The 24598-nt window shown below is 35.3% G+C and overlaps 1 protein-coding gene across 6 annotated transcripts in view; it reads left to right on the forward strand.

Moving 5' to 3' along the window:
• The window catches only part of LOC129748909 (breast cancer anti-estrogen resistance protein 3 homolog), a 353061-nt gene that overhangs the window by 303493 nt on the left and 24970 nt on the right, over positions 1-24598 (forward strand). For 3 of the 6 annotated variants that reach the window (XM_055743704.1, XM_055743706.1, XM_055743710.1), the window contains one exon: positions 14519-14585. In XM_055743704.1, coding sequence (XP_055599679.1) covers positions 14519-14585 — 67 coding nt within the window. The remainder of the gene's footprint in view (positions 1-14518; positions 14586-24598) is intronic. The other 3 variants (XM_055743705.1, XM_055743707.1, XM_055743709.1) reach the window with 1 other exon arrangement.

Consider the following 24598-nt stretch of genomic DNA (forward strand, 5'->3'; position numbering starts at 1 on the left):
TGACATTGAACCCTTTTGAAAAACGCTTTTTAATTAAATATTTCTCATCTCCGTACATACAAATAATTTAAGATAGCTTATGATTTTTTTTTTAATTTAATTTTTTTTCCTCTTTTCATAACACTTTTTCTTTGAAATATTTATTTGTATTGTTTTCTTAAATAATCTTAGTTTGTGCGTTTGTTAAAATAAACTTATAAGTCTTTTATTTCTTAACTTTAATAATTTCTAGCTTTAGTTGTGCGTTTCATCAAAAGAGTTAGTTCCTTTTTAGCTTTTAATTGTTGTATTATGGCGATGGCGAACATGGAATGTGATGATGAAGTTATTTGTATTGAATGTAATAATGTTGAAAATAATCTTGATAAAATACTTACTTGTGCATATTGTTTCAAGAGCGTTCATCTTCGCTGCAAAAATCTGATTGGAAGTGCAGCTCGCAAAATGAAAGCGCAGCAATACTTTTGCGATGCCAACTGTGCATGTATTTACGCCAAAATAATAAGTTTACGGAAAGATCATGAAACAATTATCGAAAATATCCATACTAAAATTGAAACGACCGTACATAATGTGGTTTCACATGAATTGACCTCAATCAAAACGGATATGAGATCAGTTACTACTGCGATAGAGGCTTCGCAGGAATTTTTGTCCACGAAATTCGATGAAATTCAGACTGATTTCAAAGACATAAAATTCCGAAACGATGCTCTTGAAAAAGAAGTAACTGATCTCAAATCTAAGCATTCAAATCTTACCAATCAGGTCCATAAATTGGAAATAAACCTCGACCGATTTAACCGGGAGGCTGTTTCAAAAAACCTCTTGATCTTCGGATTGCCATACAATAATAGAGAAAATACACAAGAACTTGTACGCAAAACATGTGGCACTTTTGGCTACGACCTTAAAACTGAATCCATTTTAAACGCTGTTAGATTAATATCATCCAATAAACCCAATGAAAAGTCTCCACCAATTAAAGTTCTATTAAAAGATACAGTAATAAAAGAAGAAATTTTCAGTAAAAAAAGAATTTTTGGGAAACTTGCCTCTTCTTCAATAGATCCTTCATTAGTAGTTGATGGTAAACCACTAAACGTCACAATAAGGGATGAATTGACGCCCTTATCCATGGAAATTTTAACTGAATTGCGCGAATATCAAGACTTAATTGGAGCCAAATACATTTGGCCCGGAAGAAATGGTGCCATTTTGGTCAAACAAACAGATAATTCAAAACCTGATATAATCAAAACTAAATTTGAAATGAATCGCTTCATGAGCATGCATGTCACTCAGCAAAGAAATAACACATCCACGATTCCAAATGAAAGTCCTTCACCCAAACGAAAAAGGAACAATGCTGATCCACGATCAAAATAAGATCTTAGATCTACAAATGTTTAAAACTGAAATATATTTTATTCAATGGATAGTTTAATGAATAGATACCATGAAAATGTAGAAGATTTTAATTTAAGTACTTTTAATAATGATTCAAGATCCTTTAGAATTTTGCAATGGAACGTACGTAGTATGAATAATTTAGATAAATTTGATTGCATATTACAGACCATTGATCATTTTAATGTTTGTATCGATGTTATTGTTGTTTGTGAAACCTGGCTTGGTAAAGATAACTGTTGTATTTACAACATTCCGGGATATACATCGATTTTCTCTTGCCGCGACCAACCATATGGAGGCCTAGCTATGTATATAAAGACAAATTTGAAATTTAAAACTACTGAAAATATAACTTTTGATGGCTTTCACCGAATTAGTGTCGAAATTTGTACAAGTGGTCAAGTAATTTGTGTTCATGGCGTATATAGACCCCCTTCATTCCCGTTTAACATGTTTTGTGATCAAATTGAATCTCTTCTAACGTCTGTTGCTGATAATCACTCCTGCTTCATTGTCGGTGACCTAAACGTTCCTGTGAATTTGATTAACCTGAATACCGTAGCAAAATATAGATCTATCTTAGAATCTTTTGGATACGCTTGTACAAACACCTTTTCTACTAGGCCAACAACTCAGAATATTCTAGATCACGTTATATCGAAGCAAATTGACTTAGATCGATTGAAAAATGATACAATCTTTTCTGATGTTAGTGACCATTTACAAATACTCACATCATTCAATTTATTATGTGATAAAAATGTAACAATTCTTAGGAAAGAGATAGTTGATAACGCTAAACTAAACAGCTTATTTGTGAATTATTTAAACAGTATTCAACTACCAGAAAATGTTGATGAAGGCCTACAAGAAATCACATCAACTTACAATCGCTTTGTGAAAATTTCTTCTCGAACACTTAATAAAAGGGTAAAACTTAAAGGAAATTGCTGTCCGTGGATGACATTTGACCTCTGGACACTCATCAAAATAAAAGAGAATTATTTAAAACGATCGAAAAAGCATCCAAATGATATCAATTTAAAAGAGATGCTAATTCACATAAATAAAAAATTGAGTTCAAAAAAACAAGAATGTAAAAGGCTCTATTACGAGCGCTTATTAAATAATTCACCACATTCAAAGCTCTGGAGAAACATTAATACGCTCTTAGGTAAATCTAAAACGACTTCCTCAATTAACCTTTCAGATGAAAGAGGTGTTATAACCAATAGTACACAGATTTGTGAGAAATTTAACAAACACTTTTCCACAATTGGAAAGAACCTGGCTGAAAAGATTCCAGTAAATACTGAAAATGATCATTTGACTCAAATCGAACAGGTAGAAAATACAATATTCTTACGGCCCGCTAGTGTAAACGAGGTTCGACTTGTAATTTTTTCACTTAAAAATAAAAAGGGTCATGGACCAGATGGTTTCCCTGTTAATGTCTTGAAAAATAACCACGAAACATTCTCGCACATACTTACACAATACTTTAATAAAATTTTGGAGTCAGGAGTTTTCCCGAACTGTCTAAAAATTGCGAAAGTCATCCCTGTTTTTAAGGCTGGCGATTTGCTTGACGTCAATAACTATCGCCCTATCTCGACTTTAAGCGTTTTTAGTAAAGTGTTCGAGAAGCTTCTTGTTAATAGAATTGTAGACTTTCTAAATCAGAACAATATACTTTATAAACTGCAATATGGATTTAGATCAGGTTCGAGCACTCAAATTGCCATCTCAGAATTAGTTGACTCCATCATATGTAAAATAGAGTCAAAAAATATTGTTGGGGCACTATTTTTGGATCTCAAAAAAGCCTTCGATACTCTAAATCATGACATATTATTGTCCAAACTGTATAAATACGGGATAAGAGGAACAGCAAATAATATCCTTCGTAGCTACTTAGAAGGTCGCAAGCAGTATGTGGCTATTGAAAACACAAGAAGCGAATTAAGAAATATTGATATCGGTGTACCACAAGGGAGTAATATCGGGCCATTACTTTTCCTTTTATATGTCAATGATTTATGTAACCTTCAACTTAAAGGCACAGCACGTTTATTTGCCGATGATACAGCAATTTTTTATTCTGAAACTTCACCTGATATTATAATTCAGCACATTGAAGACGACCTAAAACTGCTTTCAAAATATTTCAATTCAAACCTACTTTAACTAAATTATACTAAAACAAAATACATGTTGTTTCGTTCTTCGCATAAAAAGCTACTTCGTACTAATGACCCAGCTATGAATGGAAATACTATTGAGAGAGTTAGTTATTTTAAATACTTGGGAATTTACTTAGATGAAACTCTCTCATGGAATCGTCACATTGAACACTTGGAAAAAAAAATTACTCCTCTTTGCGGTGTTCTTTGGAAACTGAGAAATTTTGTTCCACAACATGTTCTCTTTAAATTTTATTTTGCGTTTATCCACTCTCAATTGAACTACCTTATTATGATATGGGGAAGAGCCTCCTTGTCCCACTTACAGAAACTTCAAACGCTCCAGAATAGATGCTTGAAAAACATCTTAAAGCTCCCTTTGTTATTCCCTACCCTTCAGCTTTACTCTTTAAGAACGCATAACGTTCTTCCAATATCTGAACTCTGTGATTTGCAAACTGTTGTATATGTCTATGATAATCTACACTCAATTGAAAATATTCAAAACCTCCATTTTACTACGGGGTTGCGAACTCATAACACTCGCCAGTCAGATTTCTTGCAACGAAGCCGATCCACAACATCATTAGGGCAAAAAAGAATTTCATTTATTGGACCTACTAAATACAACACCTTACCAACGGATATTAAAAACATAACCAATCGTTCCATGTTCAAAACCAAAGTGATACAGCTTTTGAAAGAAAAATTGAACCATTAAAACAGTCGATCATCAACCAGTCTTTGTTTTGTTTACCTTTTGTACTTTTGTAGCGTTAATATCTAATATTATTTTTCTTAAAAATCTTGTAGTTTGTATTTTATCTTATAAAATTATTGAACATAACATAATAAAATTAGCAATAAATAAATAGTATATTAGTAAATATCGAATAATGAATCTCTTCAAAGGAAATTATTTTCCATTGAGATTTCATATTGTAGTCAATTTAGTTAAATAATACATTTCCTCGCACGACATTATAAATATTTGTGTTCTCAGCATGATTAAAATTTGCTCGCGTTTACTCTTATTATCATTTTGCTGCCAGACATGCTGAGAACAGTAGCGTCCATTACCAGGGGGCTCAATTGAGCCTTTTGGTGTGGGGGAGTGTGGTGGGCCGCTACAAAAAAAAAAAAAAAAAAAAAAAGGTGCAATAACTCGCCTAAATAATTTGAATGGAGAAGGTGGAGGAAAGGAGTGAAGGATCGCGCCAAAAAGGGTCTTTGACTCTGGGCTTTTTTCTTCCGGCGTTCGTGCGAGTCAGGTGTGTTCCCCAACAGCCAAGAAATTTGGAAAACCAGTGTGTTTTGTTCTTGTGCCATCCCGTTTTGTGTTGAGGAATCCCGTCGTACGATTCGGCCTAGATTACCTGACGGTAGTCTACGTCTTACCGTAAAAGACTTCGGCCTCTGGTTCAGGTAAGAACCATAATCGCAAAGGAGGCCTATCTCTCGGGACTTCGAGGGATTCTCGAAGTCTCTAATTTCCAAGGAGAGCCCTTCTCAGCGCGGCCAATACGGTCTTGCCGTGGTCCGCTGATTACGTCAACGAAGGAAGACGCCGTATCCATCCCGTTCGTCAACGCCAGACGAGCTGCCACCATTTTGGCAAATTCATCAGGACACAAGGTCCCGTTCCTGATCCGCCATTGTTGAACCAATCCCCGGTAAAGGTAACCTGTGAGCGCTCACCAACGAAGTCATCGAGCATCCGGTACGTACCGCAACGGTCATCGACCACCGTCCAACCCACACCCTAAAAAGAGACCACACAGTAGCGTGCTTAATAAAGCGTAAAATCAAAAAACCAAAGTTTAGTTAGTAGTTTTTCTCATTTTAAATAAAAGTCATTTCCTCGTCCAAAGTTTTAATTTGTTGATTGTTTTTGATTGTAGAAAACCCACAGTTTGTTTCCTTAGTTTTTGTCCGCGTTCCCCTCCGATTACCCAGCCGTAGGCCGGCCCTGAGATCAGTCAAAGGGTCTTCTGCGACTGAGCTAGAATTATCCGGGAGTTGCTGGCCAACAGTCTCAATGTACTGTACAAAAGATGATATGATTGGAAAAGCACTACTGGCATAAAGACTCGAGCTCCCAAGCAAAATGATGCATGACCACTACATTCAAGCGAAATAAGAAAAATATTTTATATAGGCTGGGATTAATCATCCAATAGGATGAAATCCCCGAAAAAAAAGACATTTTATGGGATTTACATCCTCTTTGAAATTCATCCCTAAAAAAATATGAGAATCGAACTCACTGCAACATCTCATTTCGGCTTGCAAGTCTGGTATCTTAACCAGCGCACCATCTGAGTCGAATAGCAAACGAACGTTTGTTGTCATAGTATAGTCTATCAGTCATCGCCGATTACCAAAAAAAAAAACACTGGCCGTCTGTCGTTTGGCTTACGGTGTACAGTTACACAACGCTATACATTCCCGATAATGACGTCATGGCTATCCATCTAGTGAGCATCGGTGTATGCAACATTATCTTACGCGCGCAAAGCTTGTTACCTTGCAGGCTATTCGAAGATAGCAATGCAGTGACTTGTTAACATTAAAACGAGTTGTTTACTCGTGGGAGTAGCCTACCTTGTCTTTTTTTCATGCTCCATTGTCTTTGATAAGAAAGGGATTAGAATGGAATGGGAATAGGAAAATAGGAACTATTTTCTATTGCCGGCCGATTTACATACACACGCACACTCAACTTGGCTGGGTTTTTTCCGTCATTTGTAAGCAAATAATGTTTATTTATTCTAATACCGGTTTACATACACACACAGAGTTCGGTACATCGTTCGACAGTATCCTTGCTGACAAGAAAGCTTGTTAATGCCGGATCGGCATAAAATTTAATACCGATAATTCCACTTCCAAAGAAGTTCATTATTGGAGTATTTAGAATCTTATATGTGGGTGTAGTTGTTAAACTTACCTTATATCATTAAATGACCCGTGTCCGTGTCGTGAACAGTCTTTAGGTGGTTTTCTTGTGTGATAAAATACTCTTCTTGGAGGAACAAATATCATTCCAATTCAATCAAGCTCATTTACGAACAGTCAATGAAAAGACTCGGTTGTATATTATGTATAAAATGGACAGAAATGTCTACCAAAAGCACATCCAAAATGCCAACCCATACACTGTGTCAGCAAATATGTGCAGGGAGAATGTGTCTTATTTGAATATTTTAACAAAAAATGTTTGTTGATATGTGAGAAAAAAATCTTCTTTTTATGAAATCTCAAACGTTAATATCCATTGTTTAATTGTATACATTTACCTATTAGTCCGTAATAGGAGAACTGCCCCTAAACCACATGACGATTTAGCAGTAGCAGAAAGAACCATAACCAAAAACGAACTGTTCCTGTGTAAATAGCTACTTTACTCTCAGAATGTGGTTAGCCTTACTACTGGCCTCGTCCAGTTGTCCGGAGCTCGGTTTAATACGTCCAAAACTGTTTTGCGGGGGAGAGAAGTTGAGCCGTCCACCATCATCACCCGGGGCCCGAAATGCAGCAGTACATTAGGGGATGAATTTAATGAGTGGAAAAGCCTCTCCCTTATACCTAATCGTACACGTTGGGTTCGATTCGATCCCATATTGGCTCGGTGCGGTTGCTAGCCTGCGTTAGTTAGAGCTCAAGAACCCCAACTGAAGAGGTAATTATCGTTTCATGGTTGATGCATTTGAGGCTGATTTTGCGGTAGAAACGTAATACCGAGTGAGGACATTGAATCCTTAAGGATTGAGCATGGGATGGTCGTTGTGGCTTCTGCTAACTTATAAACCAAAAAATTATGATCATTTTTATATCTGGAGAAGCACTTTTCTTATCTTGAATTGGTTTTGTGAATATTTCATCATTACATGGCAGCTCATTTGGTTGCCGGTGACACATTTATTATGCACCCTCACTTTGGGAGCGTGTAAACAATTTTCCTTTTACGAAGAATACTCCCTAGCAAAGATTCATAGCTTTCGATAATGTCACCCCTAATCAGCACACGGCGGGTAGCATGGGTTCCAGTTCGGAAAATTCATCATCTTTTTGAATAATTCATACATAAATCTTGTGATCCCGGTTTTAGAGGGCCGGGGACCTTATTCAGCGGGATGAATGAAGCGACGGCAACGTTACAGCACGAGTAGGACATACGTCATTTAATAAAACGCGACACATCTGCTGAAGGAAACTCTGCAGTCAATGACAGAAGAGATAAAATTTTCTCAAAAAGAAATATGAGATGCCTTTCGTTTGGTTTCCCCAACAAAAATTCAAAGAAAAAGTGATTTAACAATTCCTCAATTCAATTGTTTGTACGAGAATAATTTCATTTCTGGAAGGATAGAATGTTGATCAACATTATCGACAAATCAATCGTCTCAGCTTAACTGGCAACGACGGACATCCTAGATATTACGCTATAAAATTGAAATCGATGGCACCGAAAGCTCGGAACTCCATCAGCAGAGCAGACATGGTTGACAGTTATTCTTCGATAACCGCACTCTGAATGGTGGGCCACATCCTATAGCAACTCAATCCATTTGGTACACTGACAGAGATGATGGAATATCTCCCCGGATATTGAATTTTATCTTCTGCGGCCCCGCGAAAGTTAGAAGCGGGTAGGATGTGTTATGTAGTTTGAAGTCCTACTACAATGATATTGGATGGCATCAGAGCAGAGTGGAGTTGTTTTCCATTCTATTGATTTGTAAACGCGCCCCGTTGCAGGAGACATGTCCCATTAGGGATGATATGTTGGAAGTGGGACTGTTTTTATGTTCCGTCATCCCGAGACTTAATATGTCTGGCTGGCGCCGATGTAGAACTGGCGTTGCCTGATGGTTGTCTGGTATTTTCACTAGCGAAAGTGATATTGATTTAATTATTGATTGGCGGCAGCAATAGTACCTAGTATTTCTTTTTTCAGTTTTAACACAAAAATGAAATAAAATGACAAAAATTACAAAAATTATAATAATTACAAAAATTACAAGAATTACCAAAACTACAAAAATAACTTAAATTACAAAAATAACAAAAATAACAAAAATTACAAAAAAATAACAAAAATGACAAAAAACGACAAAAATTACAAAAATTACAAAAATGAAAAAAAAAAATGACAAAAATGACAAAAATGACAAAAATGACAAAAATAACAAAAATGACAAAAATGACAAAAATCACAAAAGTTACAAAAATAACAAAAATTACAAAAATAACGAAGCTACAAAAACATCCAAAATACACAAAAATGACAAAAATGACAAAAATGACAAAAATGACAAAAATGACAAAAATGACAAGAATGACAAAAATGACAAAAATGACAAAAATGACAAAAATGACAAAAATGACAAAAATGACAAAAATGACAAAAATGACAAAAATGACAAAAATGACAAAAATGACAAAAATGACAAAAATGACAAAAATGACAAAAATGACAAAAATGACAAAAATGACAAAAATGACAAAAATGACAAAAATGACAAAAATGACAAAAATGACAAAAATGACAAAAATGACAAAAATGACAAAAATGACAAAAATGACAAAAATGACAAAAATGACAAAAATGACAAAAATGACAAAAATGACAAAAATGACAAAAATGACAAAAATGACAAAAATGACAAAAATGACAAAAATGACAAAAATGACAAAAATGACAAAAATGACAAAAATGACAAAAATGACAAAAATGACAAAATTGACAAAAATCACAAAAGTTACAAAAATAACAAAAATTACAAAAATAACGAAGCTACAAAAACATCCAAAATACACAAAAATGACAAAAATGACAAAAATGACAAAAATGACGAAAATGACAAAAATGACAAAAATGACAAAAATGACAAAAATGACAAAAATGACAAAAATGACAAAAATGACAAAAATGACAAAAATGACAAAAATGACAAAAATGACAAAAATGACAAAAATGACAAAAATGACAAAAATGACAAAAATGACAAAAATGACAAAAATGACAAAAATGACAAAAATGAAAAAAATGACAAAAATGACAAAAATGACAAAAATGACAAAAATGACAAAAATGGCAAAAATGACAAAAATGACAAAAATGACAAAAATGACAAAAATGACAAAAATGACAAAAATGACAAAAATGACAAAAATGACAAAAATGACAAAAATGACAAAAATGACAAAAATGACAAAAATGACAAAAATGACAAAAATGACAAAAATGACAAAAATGACAAAAATGACAAAAATGACAAAAATGACAAAAATGACAAAAATGACAAAAATGACAAAAATGACAAAAATGACAAAAATGACAAAAATGACAAAAATGACAAAAATGACAAAAATGACAAAAATGACAAAAATGACAAAAATGACAAAAATGACAAAAATGACAAAAATGACAAAAATGACAAAAATGACAAAAATGACAAAAATGACAAAAATGACAAAAATGACAAAAATGACAAAAATGACAAAAATGACAAAAATGACAAAAATGACAAAAATGACAAAAATGACAAAAATGACAAAAATGACAAAAATGACAAAATTGACAAAAATCACAAAAGTTACAAAAATAACAAAAATTACAAAAATAACGAAGCTACAAAAACATCCAAAATACACAAAAATGACAAAAATGACAAAAATGACAAAAATGACGAAAATGACAAAAATGACAAAAATGACAAAAATGACAAAAATGACAAAAATGACAAAAATGACAAAAATGACAAAAATGACAAAAATGACAAAAATGACAAAAATGACAAAAATGACAAAAATGACAAAAATGACAAAAATGACAAAAATGACAAAAATGACAAAAATGACAGATATGACACAAAACCAGATCAAATTTTCAATTTTTCAAGGACAAACAAAATGACGAAGTTTGTAGAGTATTTGAGTAGCTCACCGCCAGTTCTCAAATAGGTACATCAAGTATGGATCAACCAGGGCAAGGGTTGGAATAAAAAAATAGGTGGTATGTGCTGCAAGCATGCAATCTTGCAATGGCATTGAGCCGTGCACAATGGAACATTAATGTATTCCCGCCATTTTCAAGACTGTGAATGACTACTATTGTTTCCGACGAACAAAGAACCAGGTTTCATGGCTTTTGGAACTGTAAAATGTTCTAGTTACACACCATTTTGCCGTTTCAATTGACCGTAGCTACATTTCTCCAAATGCAGCGAACGCTATCGCTCAATGAGAATTATTAAACTTGCACTGTTATAGCTGCTCGTTTTTGTTGGTTTGGTTTTTTTTATTTTCTGCATGCGGTCCAGACACAACTTCATGGTGTTTTTTTCTTGAACCAGACAGCTGAATGAACGGGAAAATGTCCTCCAGGGATCTGTTTTTTTATGTGTAGGATGTACAGACTTCCTCGGCTTACCATGAAATATTCAAACTCGTAAAGCGCGCCCATAATGTGAGCGATGAAACATTCAATCACACCTGATCCCGTGAGTGTGTTCGTATGTGTGTTTCACTTACACCATTGGATGGGGCGTGGGTGGTATTTATCACTGCTCGAATTAAATAACGCTCCCAGTGAGTAAGCTGGTGCCGTAAGGATGGATAAACGAGTCCCTCTAGGCTAGAACAAATTCTAGGGAGCTTCTGCTTTGGCTAAGTGGTGATGTAATGTAATTGCTACTTTTTACTGGCGTGTTTGAACTCTGAGTCATATTATCATAGGAAGAACGTAAATTGGCATTTTTCATAACCAGAAACAGGCTCATGACTTTTTTATCACAAGTGATTTACATAAGAGCTAATTACACTATTTTACACAAATTAAAAAAAAATGTGAGCTGTATTGACTAACCCACATTTATGATGTAAAATCAAGCGTTGAATCCAAAAATGAAATTTAAAAAAAACTCAGCAGAACAGTTTTGAAGTTATGCTTGAAATATGAAATTTTGGAAATATATAAAATGTACTTGTACTTAGATTCAAATACTTTGAACTGCATAACAATTATTTGAAATCTCTTTTTGCACATCGAAGGTGAATTAAATTGCTATTGATCATATGAACTCCATGTTTGCGTATAATCAACATTATCGTTAATATCAGTGAATTTATGATAGCAAACATGAAAAAAAAATGCATTTTTTCCAAAATTTTGTTCTATTGAATTCTTGTTTTTTATGCTTTCAAGGCAGTCTAATTGGTAACATTTAAAAAAATCTGATTTTATATGGGCTTTAAATGTCAGTTCATAACAAAGATTCGAGTGGTTATTTATCAAAATCGGTTAAAAATTGACAAAGTTATGGTAATTTTACTAAAACAGTAAAATCAACAATCCAAAGAACTGCAGTGTAATTATTTTAGTACAGGAAGAATGAAACATGATTAATCTCAATCGCTCTAAGCTTAAATTGATCATTAGCTTACCAGAAGGTCGCTTGTTCGCCTTCAAGTACTGCCTCTCTCAAGGAGGTTGTACTTCCTTTCAAGTACTGCCCCTCTCGGGGTGGAGGGGGGGATTTTACTTCCATTCAAGTACTTCCCTTTTCGGGGAGTTTATACTTCCTTTTATGCACTGCCTCTCTCAGGGAGTCTGTAATTCCATTCCAGTACTGCCCCTTTTTGGGAGTTTGAACTTCCTTTCAAGTACTGCCCCTCTCGGGGAGTTTGTAATTCCTTTCAAGTACTGCCACTCTCAGGGATTTTATACTTCCTTTCAAGTACTGCCCCTTTCAGGGAGTTTGTACTTCCTGCCAAGTACTTCCTCTCTCAGGGGGTTTGTACTTCCATTCAAGTACTGCCCCTCTCGGGGGCTTGCACTTCCTTTCAAGTACTGCCCCTCTCAGGGAGTTTATACTTCCTTTCAAGTACTCCCCTTTTCAGGGAGTTTGTACTTCCAATCAAGTACTGCCCTTTTCAGGGGGTTTGTTCTTGCTTTCAAGTACTGCCCCTCTCGGGGAGTTTGTACTTCCTTTGAAGTACTGCCCCTTTCAGGGAGTTTGTACTTCCAATCAAGTACTGCTCTTTCAGGGGGCTTGTACTTCCTTTCAAGTACTGCCCCTCTCGGGGAGTTTGTACTTCCTTTAAAGTACTGCCCTTATCAGAGAGTTTGTACTTCCTTTACTGCACTGCCGAGACTCTGTAATTCCATCCAGTACTACCCCTTTCAGGGAGTTTGTACTTCTTTTCAAGTACTGCCCCTCTCGGGGAGTTTGTAATTCCTTTCAAGTATTGCCCCTCTCATGCAGTTTATACTTCCTTTCAAGTACTTCCCCTTTCAGGGAGTTTGTACTTCCATTCAAGTACTGCCCCTATCAGGGAGTTTGTACTTCCTTAACTGCACTGCCCTTCACAGGGAGTTTATACTTCCTTTCAAGTACTGCCCCCCTGCTATATATTTGTTTACCAAAGTAATGTTAATCACAATATTTTTTGAGCACTAGAAAGTAGCTCTGCGGAAATTTTTCTGACAATTTTTCAAAAATCAGAAGAAATAAAAAAAATTGTAGGTCAAGAAACAAATTCTGAGACTACCGATGCATTACACAAAATGAGACTTTCTTCCCTGCTTTTATCTCTCAATGAAACGAAAGAAAATTTAATAACTTCACAACAAAACCCTTAGCACAATGATAAAAAACAACAAGCAACGATAAAACAAAACCCGACGTGGAATTCAATTTCGATTGGCTCCACCAACGATTTCCCCAGCGACTTTCCAATGTCGCGACGTCGTCTGCACTTTCAGTTCGTCCAATTCAGTCAGTTTTGTCACGACGGACGGGACATCCGAATGGTTGGAGGGAAAAAGGAATGGGAATTTGATGAAATTTTTATGGTTGGAATGGGAAATTTCAATGGTCGTCTCCAATCCCTTACCTTCCTTCACACACACACACGTGCTTCCCCGCAAATTCAATGCTTTGATGATGGGATAAACAAACAATTCTCTCTCCTATCGGCAAATCGAAACGGGCAAACAACGACGGTTTTTTTGCTTGTTTGCCGGAAATACCAAGTTATGGTTACAGCAACGGCAGGGTAAGCTGCTCAAGAGATGGCATGTGACAGATTCTAACATTCCGAACGAATGTATGAAGCTTTTGTTTTCGTTAGACGCTTTTATTTTTGTTGAAACTGATCACTTTTAAACCCTGTTTATGTTCGTCTATCGATGAGTATTAATTTTTATTTGAAAGGATCAATTATTGAGCTTTTAAAAGCGGTTTTCTTATATCCCACCCTAAATTCATAACCAATTAGGGAAAAGTAAATTAAATTTGAAGACCCTCGACCAAATTGGACTGGTCATCTTTTAAAGCAGACCCAATTTATTTTACAATCATGTGCTGCAAAAAAAAAAATTAAAATTCCATTCAAGGAAAAAAACGCATAACTATTTTCCTACAAATAGGATTATAGTCGGTAAGAAGATTTTCATCAAACAGGCGCGATGTCGTTCCAATCGGCTTCGATTGATCGCTCTTTTATTGCTGCCACACTGATAAAATCGGTGAAAAATTGAGAAAACGATATTTAAGACTTATTGCCACATTTCCGTTTGAGGAACGGATTGCTCCTCCTTCACCACACGAGGGCGGAAAAAGCCATTTGTCTGCGTTTAGGAATTTTGCGTTCTCTCAGCACTTCCGCTTTCTTGGGGAATAGGACGTGAAAACAGATCTTAGGTTTTTTCCTTCTTACTTCTTATGTCTTTCTTGCGTTTCCGGAATTAACTGGCCGCAAATGCCACGTATCTACAATGCTAAATGGTTTACCGACGCAAGTGCTTTTACTGAGTATTTCAACAAAGCTAAGGATAAAACTTTTGTCTCCGAAGAGTATGGGAATTTTTAATTAAATTTATTTTTCTTCACATTTCCGTTCTTTCGTTCCAGCAGCTATGAGTGTCTGACGGTTGGAAAAACGAAGCAGAGCAAAAGTCTGGGCGATCTGTTAGAAATGGTAAGTCCCTAAAGTGATGATAAATTTTTAGGCACCTTATGTAAGTAGTAAAGGACTATTTTTTCCAGTTATAACGTTATGCAAAATTGTGGTAGGAATTGCGTATAGGAATACACATATTTCTGATGTTTGTTCTCATCAGGAATTGAATATCACCAAAATAATGATACCATTATTTCTATTCTCATTAGCAGAGTAGGGGAGATAAGGGAACCTCAAGGAAAACTCTTATTTAATTATAGAAAACAGCTATATTATGTGAGGTACATCACTGATTCGTGTTCAGAGATTAAAGGAGTCTATCTGGTATGAAAATTTATTGAAGAATATACGTACTTCCATAGAAAGAAAGTTGCTCAATTCACCCCGGGTGCTCGTTATGCCCTTATCTCCCCTTAATCGAAAAATATACATTTTTGGGGTGGAAAATTCTATAAGTTCATTTTATGTTTTACTAATATAATATCCAAGTTCATGGAAGAGTAGGCTGGGCCTGAATAGAAGCAGACGCGAAATTTTGACATCAAATTTTTCGAAGCTGTAAATGGTGAAATTTTGTTCATATTTCTGGAGAATTTAGGCTATGAGAATTGAGATCGATATATAACTCTGCTACTAAGCGGATTCGGATTAGTTCTGTGAAGAAAAATCATCAGGTGCCAAGTGAACATTTTATGGTTGAAGTGTCAAAATCCGCTCATTGAGCGTAACGAAGCAAAAACTATGTGTATGGATACCCGGCCTCGATACGCCGTTACTGGAACAGGAGACATTGGAATAACACTGGAGATACGTGAGGAAACAACAACAACCTGTATCGAGAACCTCGTGCAAAAGCGATTTCTGTTTTTGAAATGTCCGAAGGAATTAACATCACTTCAGATAAGTATTTCGTTTCTAAATTTTTTTGTTTGTTTGCTTTTCGGAGAAGCGTCCTGAAGCCTGGCATCCGTTGGGAGACGGATACGCTGTTTTGATGGCTGCGGAGGGTCTCGGATCTTTGTCTTGTTCGGGGGACTCGAAACGGGTCTCATATTCCCCAGCAGCTTAAAAGATCTGCGATTTGATGCATCTACCATCGACTAGAATTGACTCTTACATTTGATCAAGTTTTTTAATTTTTATTTTAAATATGTTTTGTTGGCTTTTTATTTGGATTTGGGTCATTCCGAAGAAATGAGCCGGTATTTTAATATTATTATTGAATTTGGATTATGCCTCATTTAGCGAAATTATACTCCAGCAAAGGTCAATGTTTTTGTTATCATCATTTTACTACATTTTACATTAAGCTCTAACTGAATTGAACAATGGTATCGATTAATTGAAAGGCATTATCGTACATTTGAGAAGCTATTTTCATCATCAATATTTATAAGAATAGCATTTATGAGTGTTTATTTCAACGCGTTGCTGAAGTGTTGAAAATTTAAGGAAAAAACATCATATTTTTTAGCGTTTATAGATGTTTCAACAAAACTGTTCTCTCATTAGGTTGGATTGTATAGGTATAAATTTTCAAAAAGCCTTGTCACCACGAGGCTGAGAAAACAAATAGGGGATTTTCAAGAAAGCATTATTAATTGGAAATAATAATTAAAATAAATATTTTTGAATCTAGCTAGATTGATTTGAAACTGTTATGAACCACCAACATAAATTTTACATTCAATCATCAGTATCAAAATAAATTAGTTATGCACCTATTCCTGCATCAAAATATCTTCAGCAATATAAACAATTAACAATAGTATTAAAATATCAAATTTTCAATAATTTCGTCGTGATACTTAAGATTCAATAACGTAGTTTTCAATTTGCATTCTGTTTATAATAATCAACAGTGCTGTAAGTTGATATAAAACAATAAGGGCCAATAAATGATTCACTATAACATATTGCATTATTTATACTTTGATAAATAATTAATAATTCCATAATAATTTTTATATCCATCACGGAAGTTAATAAATGATTAAACATTTGTACCGTCATAAAACTTTGTTTAAATGAGATGAATTTTTCATAAAGAATATGAGGCAAAGAGTTGAGTTGTACTAATGAGTTCCAAAAACGATTTAATTCAGTTATCACAAACTACATAACAAGTCAAAAATCAAATAGAACAAAAATATGATTCACTTCATCCATCAACAACATTTTAATATTTTCTACATTTCCTTAAAACAAATTCTTAGAAGTATGATAAAAGTCTCTTAACTCTGAAAAGTCGTTTTTGGAAAAACGTTAGTGGATCAGGAATAAGAATTAGGAATACAAGTTAGTTAAAAAATTAAACACATTTTTCACTTTACTAGGTCTTTCTTAGTTTCTTTCTACTGCCTCAAAGATAGAAATAGGAGTTTCCTTAGGAAAAATCTAGGAGCATAGGAGGTGTAGGAAAACTCGATCGCACCATTGACCAAAATGGATCCTGATCTTTAACCTTTCCCCTTTTAACACAACCCTTTCCTGGGATATTTCAATATAGATTCGCAGACGTATAGACGGTTTCTATAGTTGAAGATATTGACTTTCTTTTGTTCCTGAATATTTCTAAATTAATCTTTGAAATATAAAAGGACAAATAGTTGTTAATTGATTCTTTGTAGTATCCTACTAACAATCCTTCTTTCATTCCTCATTGACTACTAGGACGTGGCCGGCGCCGTTATTGATCATTTTCAAAGGGAGAGCATGAGTTTTGTGCATTGTGAATGAACTGCTAGTCCCAAGCACCATTCTTTTGGCCCTTGCACAAAACTGATGGCCTCGATCAATCACGGAGTAGCAACCATTGGCGAGGTAGAACTTGTTCTGCTTAGCCACGCCAGCGATCATGGAATTCGAAGTGCGTAAGTTGAATAAAGTCTAATCAAATATGTTATCTGAGGCTTTAAATGAATGGTCATGTCTAAGCACTTCAAGTTCAATGATTTAAGGTGGATATGAGTAGTCAACCAAGCTAAGCTAAGCTATAATATCCAAGTTCATGTTTAAAATACCAAAATCAGCTAATCATAATGACTGGTCGTGGTTCCTGATAGTGTCAAATATTTGGTTTGTCATTGACTCAATTGGATTGTCCTTCGTTTTCAGGAGTCTTTGTTCTAGTTGGCTAAAAAATTGTAAATCTTGATATTCCTTCGTGTCTATCACGTTTTTACAGCTCGTGGACTGATCCAAACTTCTGATAATCACTTGGGACACATCTGGTCAAGTTAATTATGTCGTGAGACGGAATACTATATAAATAAAAAAAAATAAATAAAACATCTGGCCAAGATATTCCTAAGATTTTAAATAGGATTCAGCTCTAGATTATGACCTGGCCCTCCGGAAAATGATTCTTTCTCTTGGGAATCCCTTCCGATTTTTCCTCGGGACATGAATCATGACATTATTTGCTTGCAGTGGTCAAATGTCCAAATTGACAGGAGACACTGATAAAACCCCATTTTCAGTTTTCGTGAAAATTAACGTGAACAAAACTAATAACTCAAAAACCCAACAAAACCAGCATGTTGTCGCACCAGATGAGACGATCAATCTCCAATTAAGTACCTAATGATCCCACCTAAAAATTTAATTATTAGTACTTCTTGTGTACTTTAACTTTGAGCACTTAAGCGCGAACAACTTTAATAATAATTGATGCGCAGAAGTCGTTGTAAAGCCCGGACTCGCTCCCAGGGGGGATTCTAATCAAATCGGCTCAGAAAGAAGAAATCGCGATAATGAAAAGTTTGAATTGAGTTGGCTATGTTCCCAAAATAATCCACAAATGGATCTCCTATATCGCCGCTATGGTAAAATATAACCAGAAACAGAAATATGAAAAAAAATTTACCGGTTAATCGAACTCCTTCCGCATACAGGCACTTCCGGCTAAGTTCGGACAGGATCGATAGCGGTTCCGTTTCCGGTTTTTGTAATCATTGGGGCAACTTAACGCTCGCGCGGATCTTTTCGGAACAATATTTCCCGGGCTCACAAGGCCGACAATATAACTGCCAAAAATAGTGAAATTCCACGAATTTAAAAGCCAGGACTTGACACGATACTTCCAAATAGCCAACTTCTCGAAAGCAAAGCCAAATGTGTATGAGGGTCTAACTTGCATTCTTTCCCTGAGGTCAACGTCCCAACCATTTTCCTTTAGGAAAAACCGCCATCAGTATCCTGAGCGGCTGTCTAAATAACGATAAGTTATTTTATCGTCTTTGGAAGGGTTTCCATTATAAAGAAAGCTTCTCCACAGAGGTCGAATGACTGCAATGTTTAAAATCCTCTATAAATAAAAAAAACAATAGAATTAGAGAACTTTTCCATATATCCCCCTCTGGGTATCTTTAACACAGAGTCTTATGTGTGTATATTCCTCCCATGAGGGATTATTTCGTGAACAACCAATATAATTTTCGTAAACCGTTACAATATTTAAGTTACAGAGTTTAACTGTGATGTTCGAACTTCGGTCAGTTAGTTAAACTACGTGTTGGAAAATTAAAATAAAAATGCGTTTATTGAAGGCTGATTATCAAGTCATAATTTTATTTGTCTCTCCTTAGCAACTTGAAGTCAAGGCTAATTTGATATAATTCGCTGCTCCGGTAGCAGTAACATGGTGGAATCGATGAGGAATGGGTCGCTGGAAAAAGATTATTTTCTGAGAGGAGTCGCCATTAACGCACAGAGCTGTCAAACACAGAAAAATCAACAAAACATTTTTTTTTTTTGTTTCGATTATAGTCGTTTTACCATCTTTATGGCATTCGCGACTTGACAACAAAACATGGCACTGTGTTGTACAATAGGAAATCACGCGGACAAAAATCGTGAAAATTTTCAATAAAAGTTTCATTAGAAAGTAAACAATTTGAAAAATTTAGGATCACAGATTACAAAAAAAAACTTACAACGTACAAAACATTGATGAAAACGTTAATAAGAAGATAAAGCATGAGAAAACGAAGGAAATCAGAAAAAAATGAAATAATTAAAGTTTTCGGAAGAGATCATTTATGCTCGGCAGATTTTTTTCAAGTTTTACGTGGATATTTTAACAAGTTCTGAAAAGTTCAGTTCCGATCTCACGATTTGGAGTTTTTTCAGAATTTTACCAGTGTCATTTTTTATACCTACCCTTTATGAAAAGTAATCATAAAACGAGTAGTTCAACTTACCAGGTCACCCGTATTTGACTTTGAAATGAGATACCCTAAATGGGCTTCCTATATTGTCCTAACATTTCAAACGTGTATTTTTTTACAAATAAGAGCTGGCTAGAAGTGTTTAAGAAATAAAAAGGCAGCCACTGAAAGGATAGGGGCCTGACTTCCGCTCAAATTCATGTATAATTTTCCTAATTTTTTTTATGAACATATGAGCCACTTCCAAAATGTGATCATGCAATATATAATGTTACGATCGTAACCAAAAGAAATAACAGTCGAATTGTTGAAAACATTTCAATACATGTTTGTATATCGAAATTATCGATTTTTTTTCGGTGAGTTTTAATAACGATAGTAAATAATAATAAGTTTCGAAGTACAAACAATAGCGGTGATAAAACCAAAACTTCTAGAATTATAAGTTTGTCCGCTTGCTTGTATGACTATATCTCATAGTGCGTTACCATAGTTACCATAGTTACCACAGGAATGGTTTTTTTTTTTCATAATAATCAAGAATGAGCGCAAGGATAGGCATGAAGTAAACATGTTAAGTTAGGCTGGCAGATTTTATTTTATTCATATTGAAATTGATTTTTTTTAGCAAAACAAAAATAATTTTCTAATCGAGCGATTATATGTGCGTGCTTGTCTTGATGAATCGAGTGCAAGTAGCGCCAAAATCTATGGAATTTTATATTATGCTTTCCAGAATTTTTCAGCACGTTCTCGGGCCTGGCAATTTTTTTTGTTTTCAAAACCAACGGGTGAAAAACCGTGCATTCCCGGACAAATCAGAGCAAAATTGTAACCAACGGGCTAGCCTACTGCTCAGCGGAGCAAGAACCCCCCTCTAGCCTCAGGGTCGGCACTCGTAAAAGGAATCGCGGAATCAAGGAAACACTTTAGATCGGTTAAGAGAACTCCCACTTTATTTTCCCGAAAACGTAAAGCACTAACGTGACACTGGGCGAATGGCTTTTTGGTTGTTCACTTCCCCGATATGAGGGGGGTTTCCCCAAGGAATTTAAATGGTCCTACCTCGTGTTGCGGTGGTGACAATGGTGCCGTGACGGTGTTGTGGGTTGGCTTCGGCTCGATAACCTTCTCGCGTCTTCCCGACGGCTGGTGACAGGGATCCAAGGATCTCTTGGTGGGTTGTAGCGACGACGGACGAAGCACGCTGGGTATCGGCTGGTAGTTCACGACCTTTCGCAGTTTAGGTGGAGCGGATTGGCGGTTCCCTGGATGGCGACCTCAAGGGCAAACCTTCGGTGGATCGACCGGTGGAGCTGATGTTGTTGTTCAGCCAAAAATTACGGGGTCCTAAGACACATGATGGGATACGGAAATGGATTAGTCGGACGCCGGGTACGGGGTTCAAAATGGCGGTTTCCTGGTTAAAAGGTGTGTCCCAGATAACTTGCTGGGTTGCCTACTGGCTTTGTGCGGTTGTGTGGTATGGTGAAGTCGACGTCTCGAGCTTACGGATCCAAATGAGCCTATTTCTTAGCAAGGCTATTGACCCCGTACTCCGGTCATAGACATTTGAGGTCCGTCCAGTAATTCCTCCCATCATGTCCTGTTACGCTTCGATGCGTTAGCGTTACCGTTACCATAACGCGTCCTTCAGCTCCACCTGGTGTCGACTAGCGCTCTGTTGACCTGATCACGCCGCCTCTACGCGTTCGGTATCTTGGAGTGGTCATTCTCCGTTCCTCCCCAAAGCACCTCCTTGAATCTTGATGGTGTTTTTCGCAATTTAAACTATGATTCTCACTACACTAAACGGTAAACTAACGCACTGGTTACAAAATGTATGCCTTATTCCAACAAAATTAGGAAAAGATAGGAGAAACTAGAACCATTATTTTTTTGTCGAAGCACATCAAATTGTGTCCAATGCTTCAAAAAAAATTCTAATTGATTTCGATGTAAATAATTATGAAATATTCGTTTTCGGATCAAAAATTAAAACAAATCATTACTCAATTTGATATTTTTGGTTAATTCAGCAAATTATGTGAATACATCCGGACAAAACCGTTTTGATTAAATCTGAGCTGATACGGACTCGCCTTGAATTGATTGAGAAAAATATGAAATTGATTGATAAACATAAGATAAAATAGCTAAATTGAAAATCATTATCATTGCTATGAAGGTAAAGGTAAAATTGGACACTTGTTTAAAAAAAGTACATTTCAATAGATTAATCTAGCTTAATTTCAATATAACTGGGGTAACGTGGGCCTCTCTAAATATCTCAGCTGTGTGTTGAGATAAAAATCTCAATTCAACTGCCATCGTCGTCGCTTTGCGTAGGCATGTTTTTCTATATGTTGTTGACTTATGTACGTATCATATGCTTCTTTTATTTAACTAGCCTAGAAAAATGTACTTACTCAATTAAACAAGCACCCGCAAAATTGCATCCGTGGGAGACCGAAAGTACATAACAAAAATATGCTCATACGCTTATGGTCTTAGTTTTGTCATGTTCTTTGACGTGGAAAAGAAATTTTTGATGAAACATCAATAAGTCACACAAACGCAACCAATTTGTGGGGTATCTTGGGCCACCTATATTTTGGTGTTTTTGAACACATTCAGAACTTAAAATACGTTATTACTATCTGTAAAGTTTTCTTATGCCAAACCAAGAGTTATGAAAATTTTTTTGTCCATCTTTTCTAGTGAGATAGAGTCTAGAGTGCCTATTTCCCGGCCATTTTCTCGTTACCGGGAATCGGAAAATCTGGTGACCTGTTTCTCACTTCGATTGAAATGTAGCTTATCGAACCTTCCTGCATACAAGCCCATAATTTGTTCAAAATGTACTCTTCATAATGTTTTTTAACTTATTCTTTATTTGATAAATGAAACTGTTTTCAATAATGATAAATTAAAACCGTCAAACGAACTATAATATTACCTGAATAGGTCAAATGGAGAATTCATTCATGCAATTATTGGTAAGTAAAAAACATCTTTTCATTTGTTTCATTTGCCCAATTTTTTTTTCGCTTTCTGAATACTGTACATAATTGTTCTTCATATGAAAAAAAAACGATGTCTTGATCTTACTCTGGATTTGAAATTCATCTTACTTTCGAAGTCAGAGAAAAACAAGAACATAAATGTTGTTTTCGTGAAAACACAATCTGCCTACCTACTGAGCGATTTTTCGTATATTTTTCGATGGGTCATGGGTTTTCGATCAATAAAAACGGTATGGAAATAAATATAATCTTTTTGAATAAAAAAATTGCACCAAATGGCTGCAAAATATCTACTGCCACAGGAATTGGCATATTCTCAACGAGTTTTGTATGACTACATTTTCAAAAAAACAATAAGAATGGTTCCGGAGGCTATCAGGCATTTCCAGAGAAATAATTTCATACATGTCGGAAATTCCCGGGAATGAAACTATGATTCCCGGGAATTGGGAATTCCCGAATTTTTCAAATAACCCCACCCCCCACCCCCTGGGATGGACATTCTAGAGACGAACATAAATCTTATATAAAGAATTTTGCCGAAACGTTGGCGAGCCAGGTTTTAGGAGCTATTCGATCATACAGAATTCTCTTTTTCATTTCCTTATCTGAAATTGCTTCAAAATAACTAAATGAATTATGAAATTTCAGTTTTCGGTCAACTCATAAACTTTGCACGTTATCTTGTCAATTTGGATTAGGTGGCGCATGTTTTCCCCACAGTTTTTCAAAATCCAAAAATAATTACTTTTATTAAAACAGTCGGAACTCGAGAAGTGAATCTATTTTAAAAATTAAAAAAATGCCTTATGGTACCTTAAAAATGTAGAAAACCTTTTCATTTATTTTTTCTTTTTATCTTTCATAATAAAGAAATCGTAACTTCTTTATTATGAAAGATAAAAAGAAAAAATAAATGAAAAGGTTTTCTACATTTTCATGGTACCTGATTTTACTTCAGTATCGCCGTGAAATAAAAATAAAAAGGTTTTAAATAAATACGACAGATGGCAGATTTGTATCTCTTTAGCAGAAAACTACGCAGGAGGTTCTTAAAATAATCCATTGTTGAAAGATGACAGCCAGACTTGTTCTTAAAATAAAACCTTTTAGAACTTTTTTTTATTTCGAATCCCCCGATTTTACCCCGGAAATTTCATTATGTCGAGGGAATCAAAATTGAAAAAAAAACTTTAAGGAGGTTTTAAAAACCGAGACCAGTTGGATTTTCAACTTTCAATCATTCTCCATCGATTCCGCTATGTTACAAAATCTAGTTTCGTCGCGCTGTTGAGTAAAGGCGAAGAACAAATGTACACGTTTATTTTCACGAGAACTGTAAATGGGTCTTAGTAAAACTGCCAAGAGTACCGTGTAGAATGTTCAAAACAGCAAATTTTGAATCTTTTCATTCTTACAACGGATTTTGAAATAAAAACTATTTAATTCGAATTAAATATTCGTGTTTAGATGTAGCTCGTATTTATCATCTAACAGTCTTCGAGGAACATGTTTGTTTCAGAAATTCAAATTTTTAGAATTCACAAATTTACCAATGCTTACGCAAGTATTCCAGCCTTGTTGAACGGCTCTTCAACCAATTGGGATAGAATTGGGCAAGGTAATATTAGGCCTAAGAAAAATTTTAACCCCAAAGTTTAGAGTCATGGACACATCGGGTTTCTTGGATCATCCAGGTGAGGATTTTTATCGAAAATTCAAATCGTTCTAAAAATCAGTTATATTAATGTTAATGCATTCAAAATCGCGGAAAAAAAATTTGCGTACCGTAAACTGGGGGAACTTTGATCACTTTTTTCATTCAATTTTGAAT

This window comes from Uranotaenia lowii, chromosome 2 (assembly GCF_029784155.1).
Source record: "Uranotaenia lowii strain MFRU-FL chromosome 2, ASM2978415v1, whole genome shotgun sequence".
Classification (NCBI taxonomy): Eukaryota; Metazoa; Arthropoda; class Insecta; order Diptera; family Culicidae; genus Uranotaenia; species Uranotaenia lowii.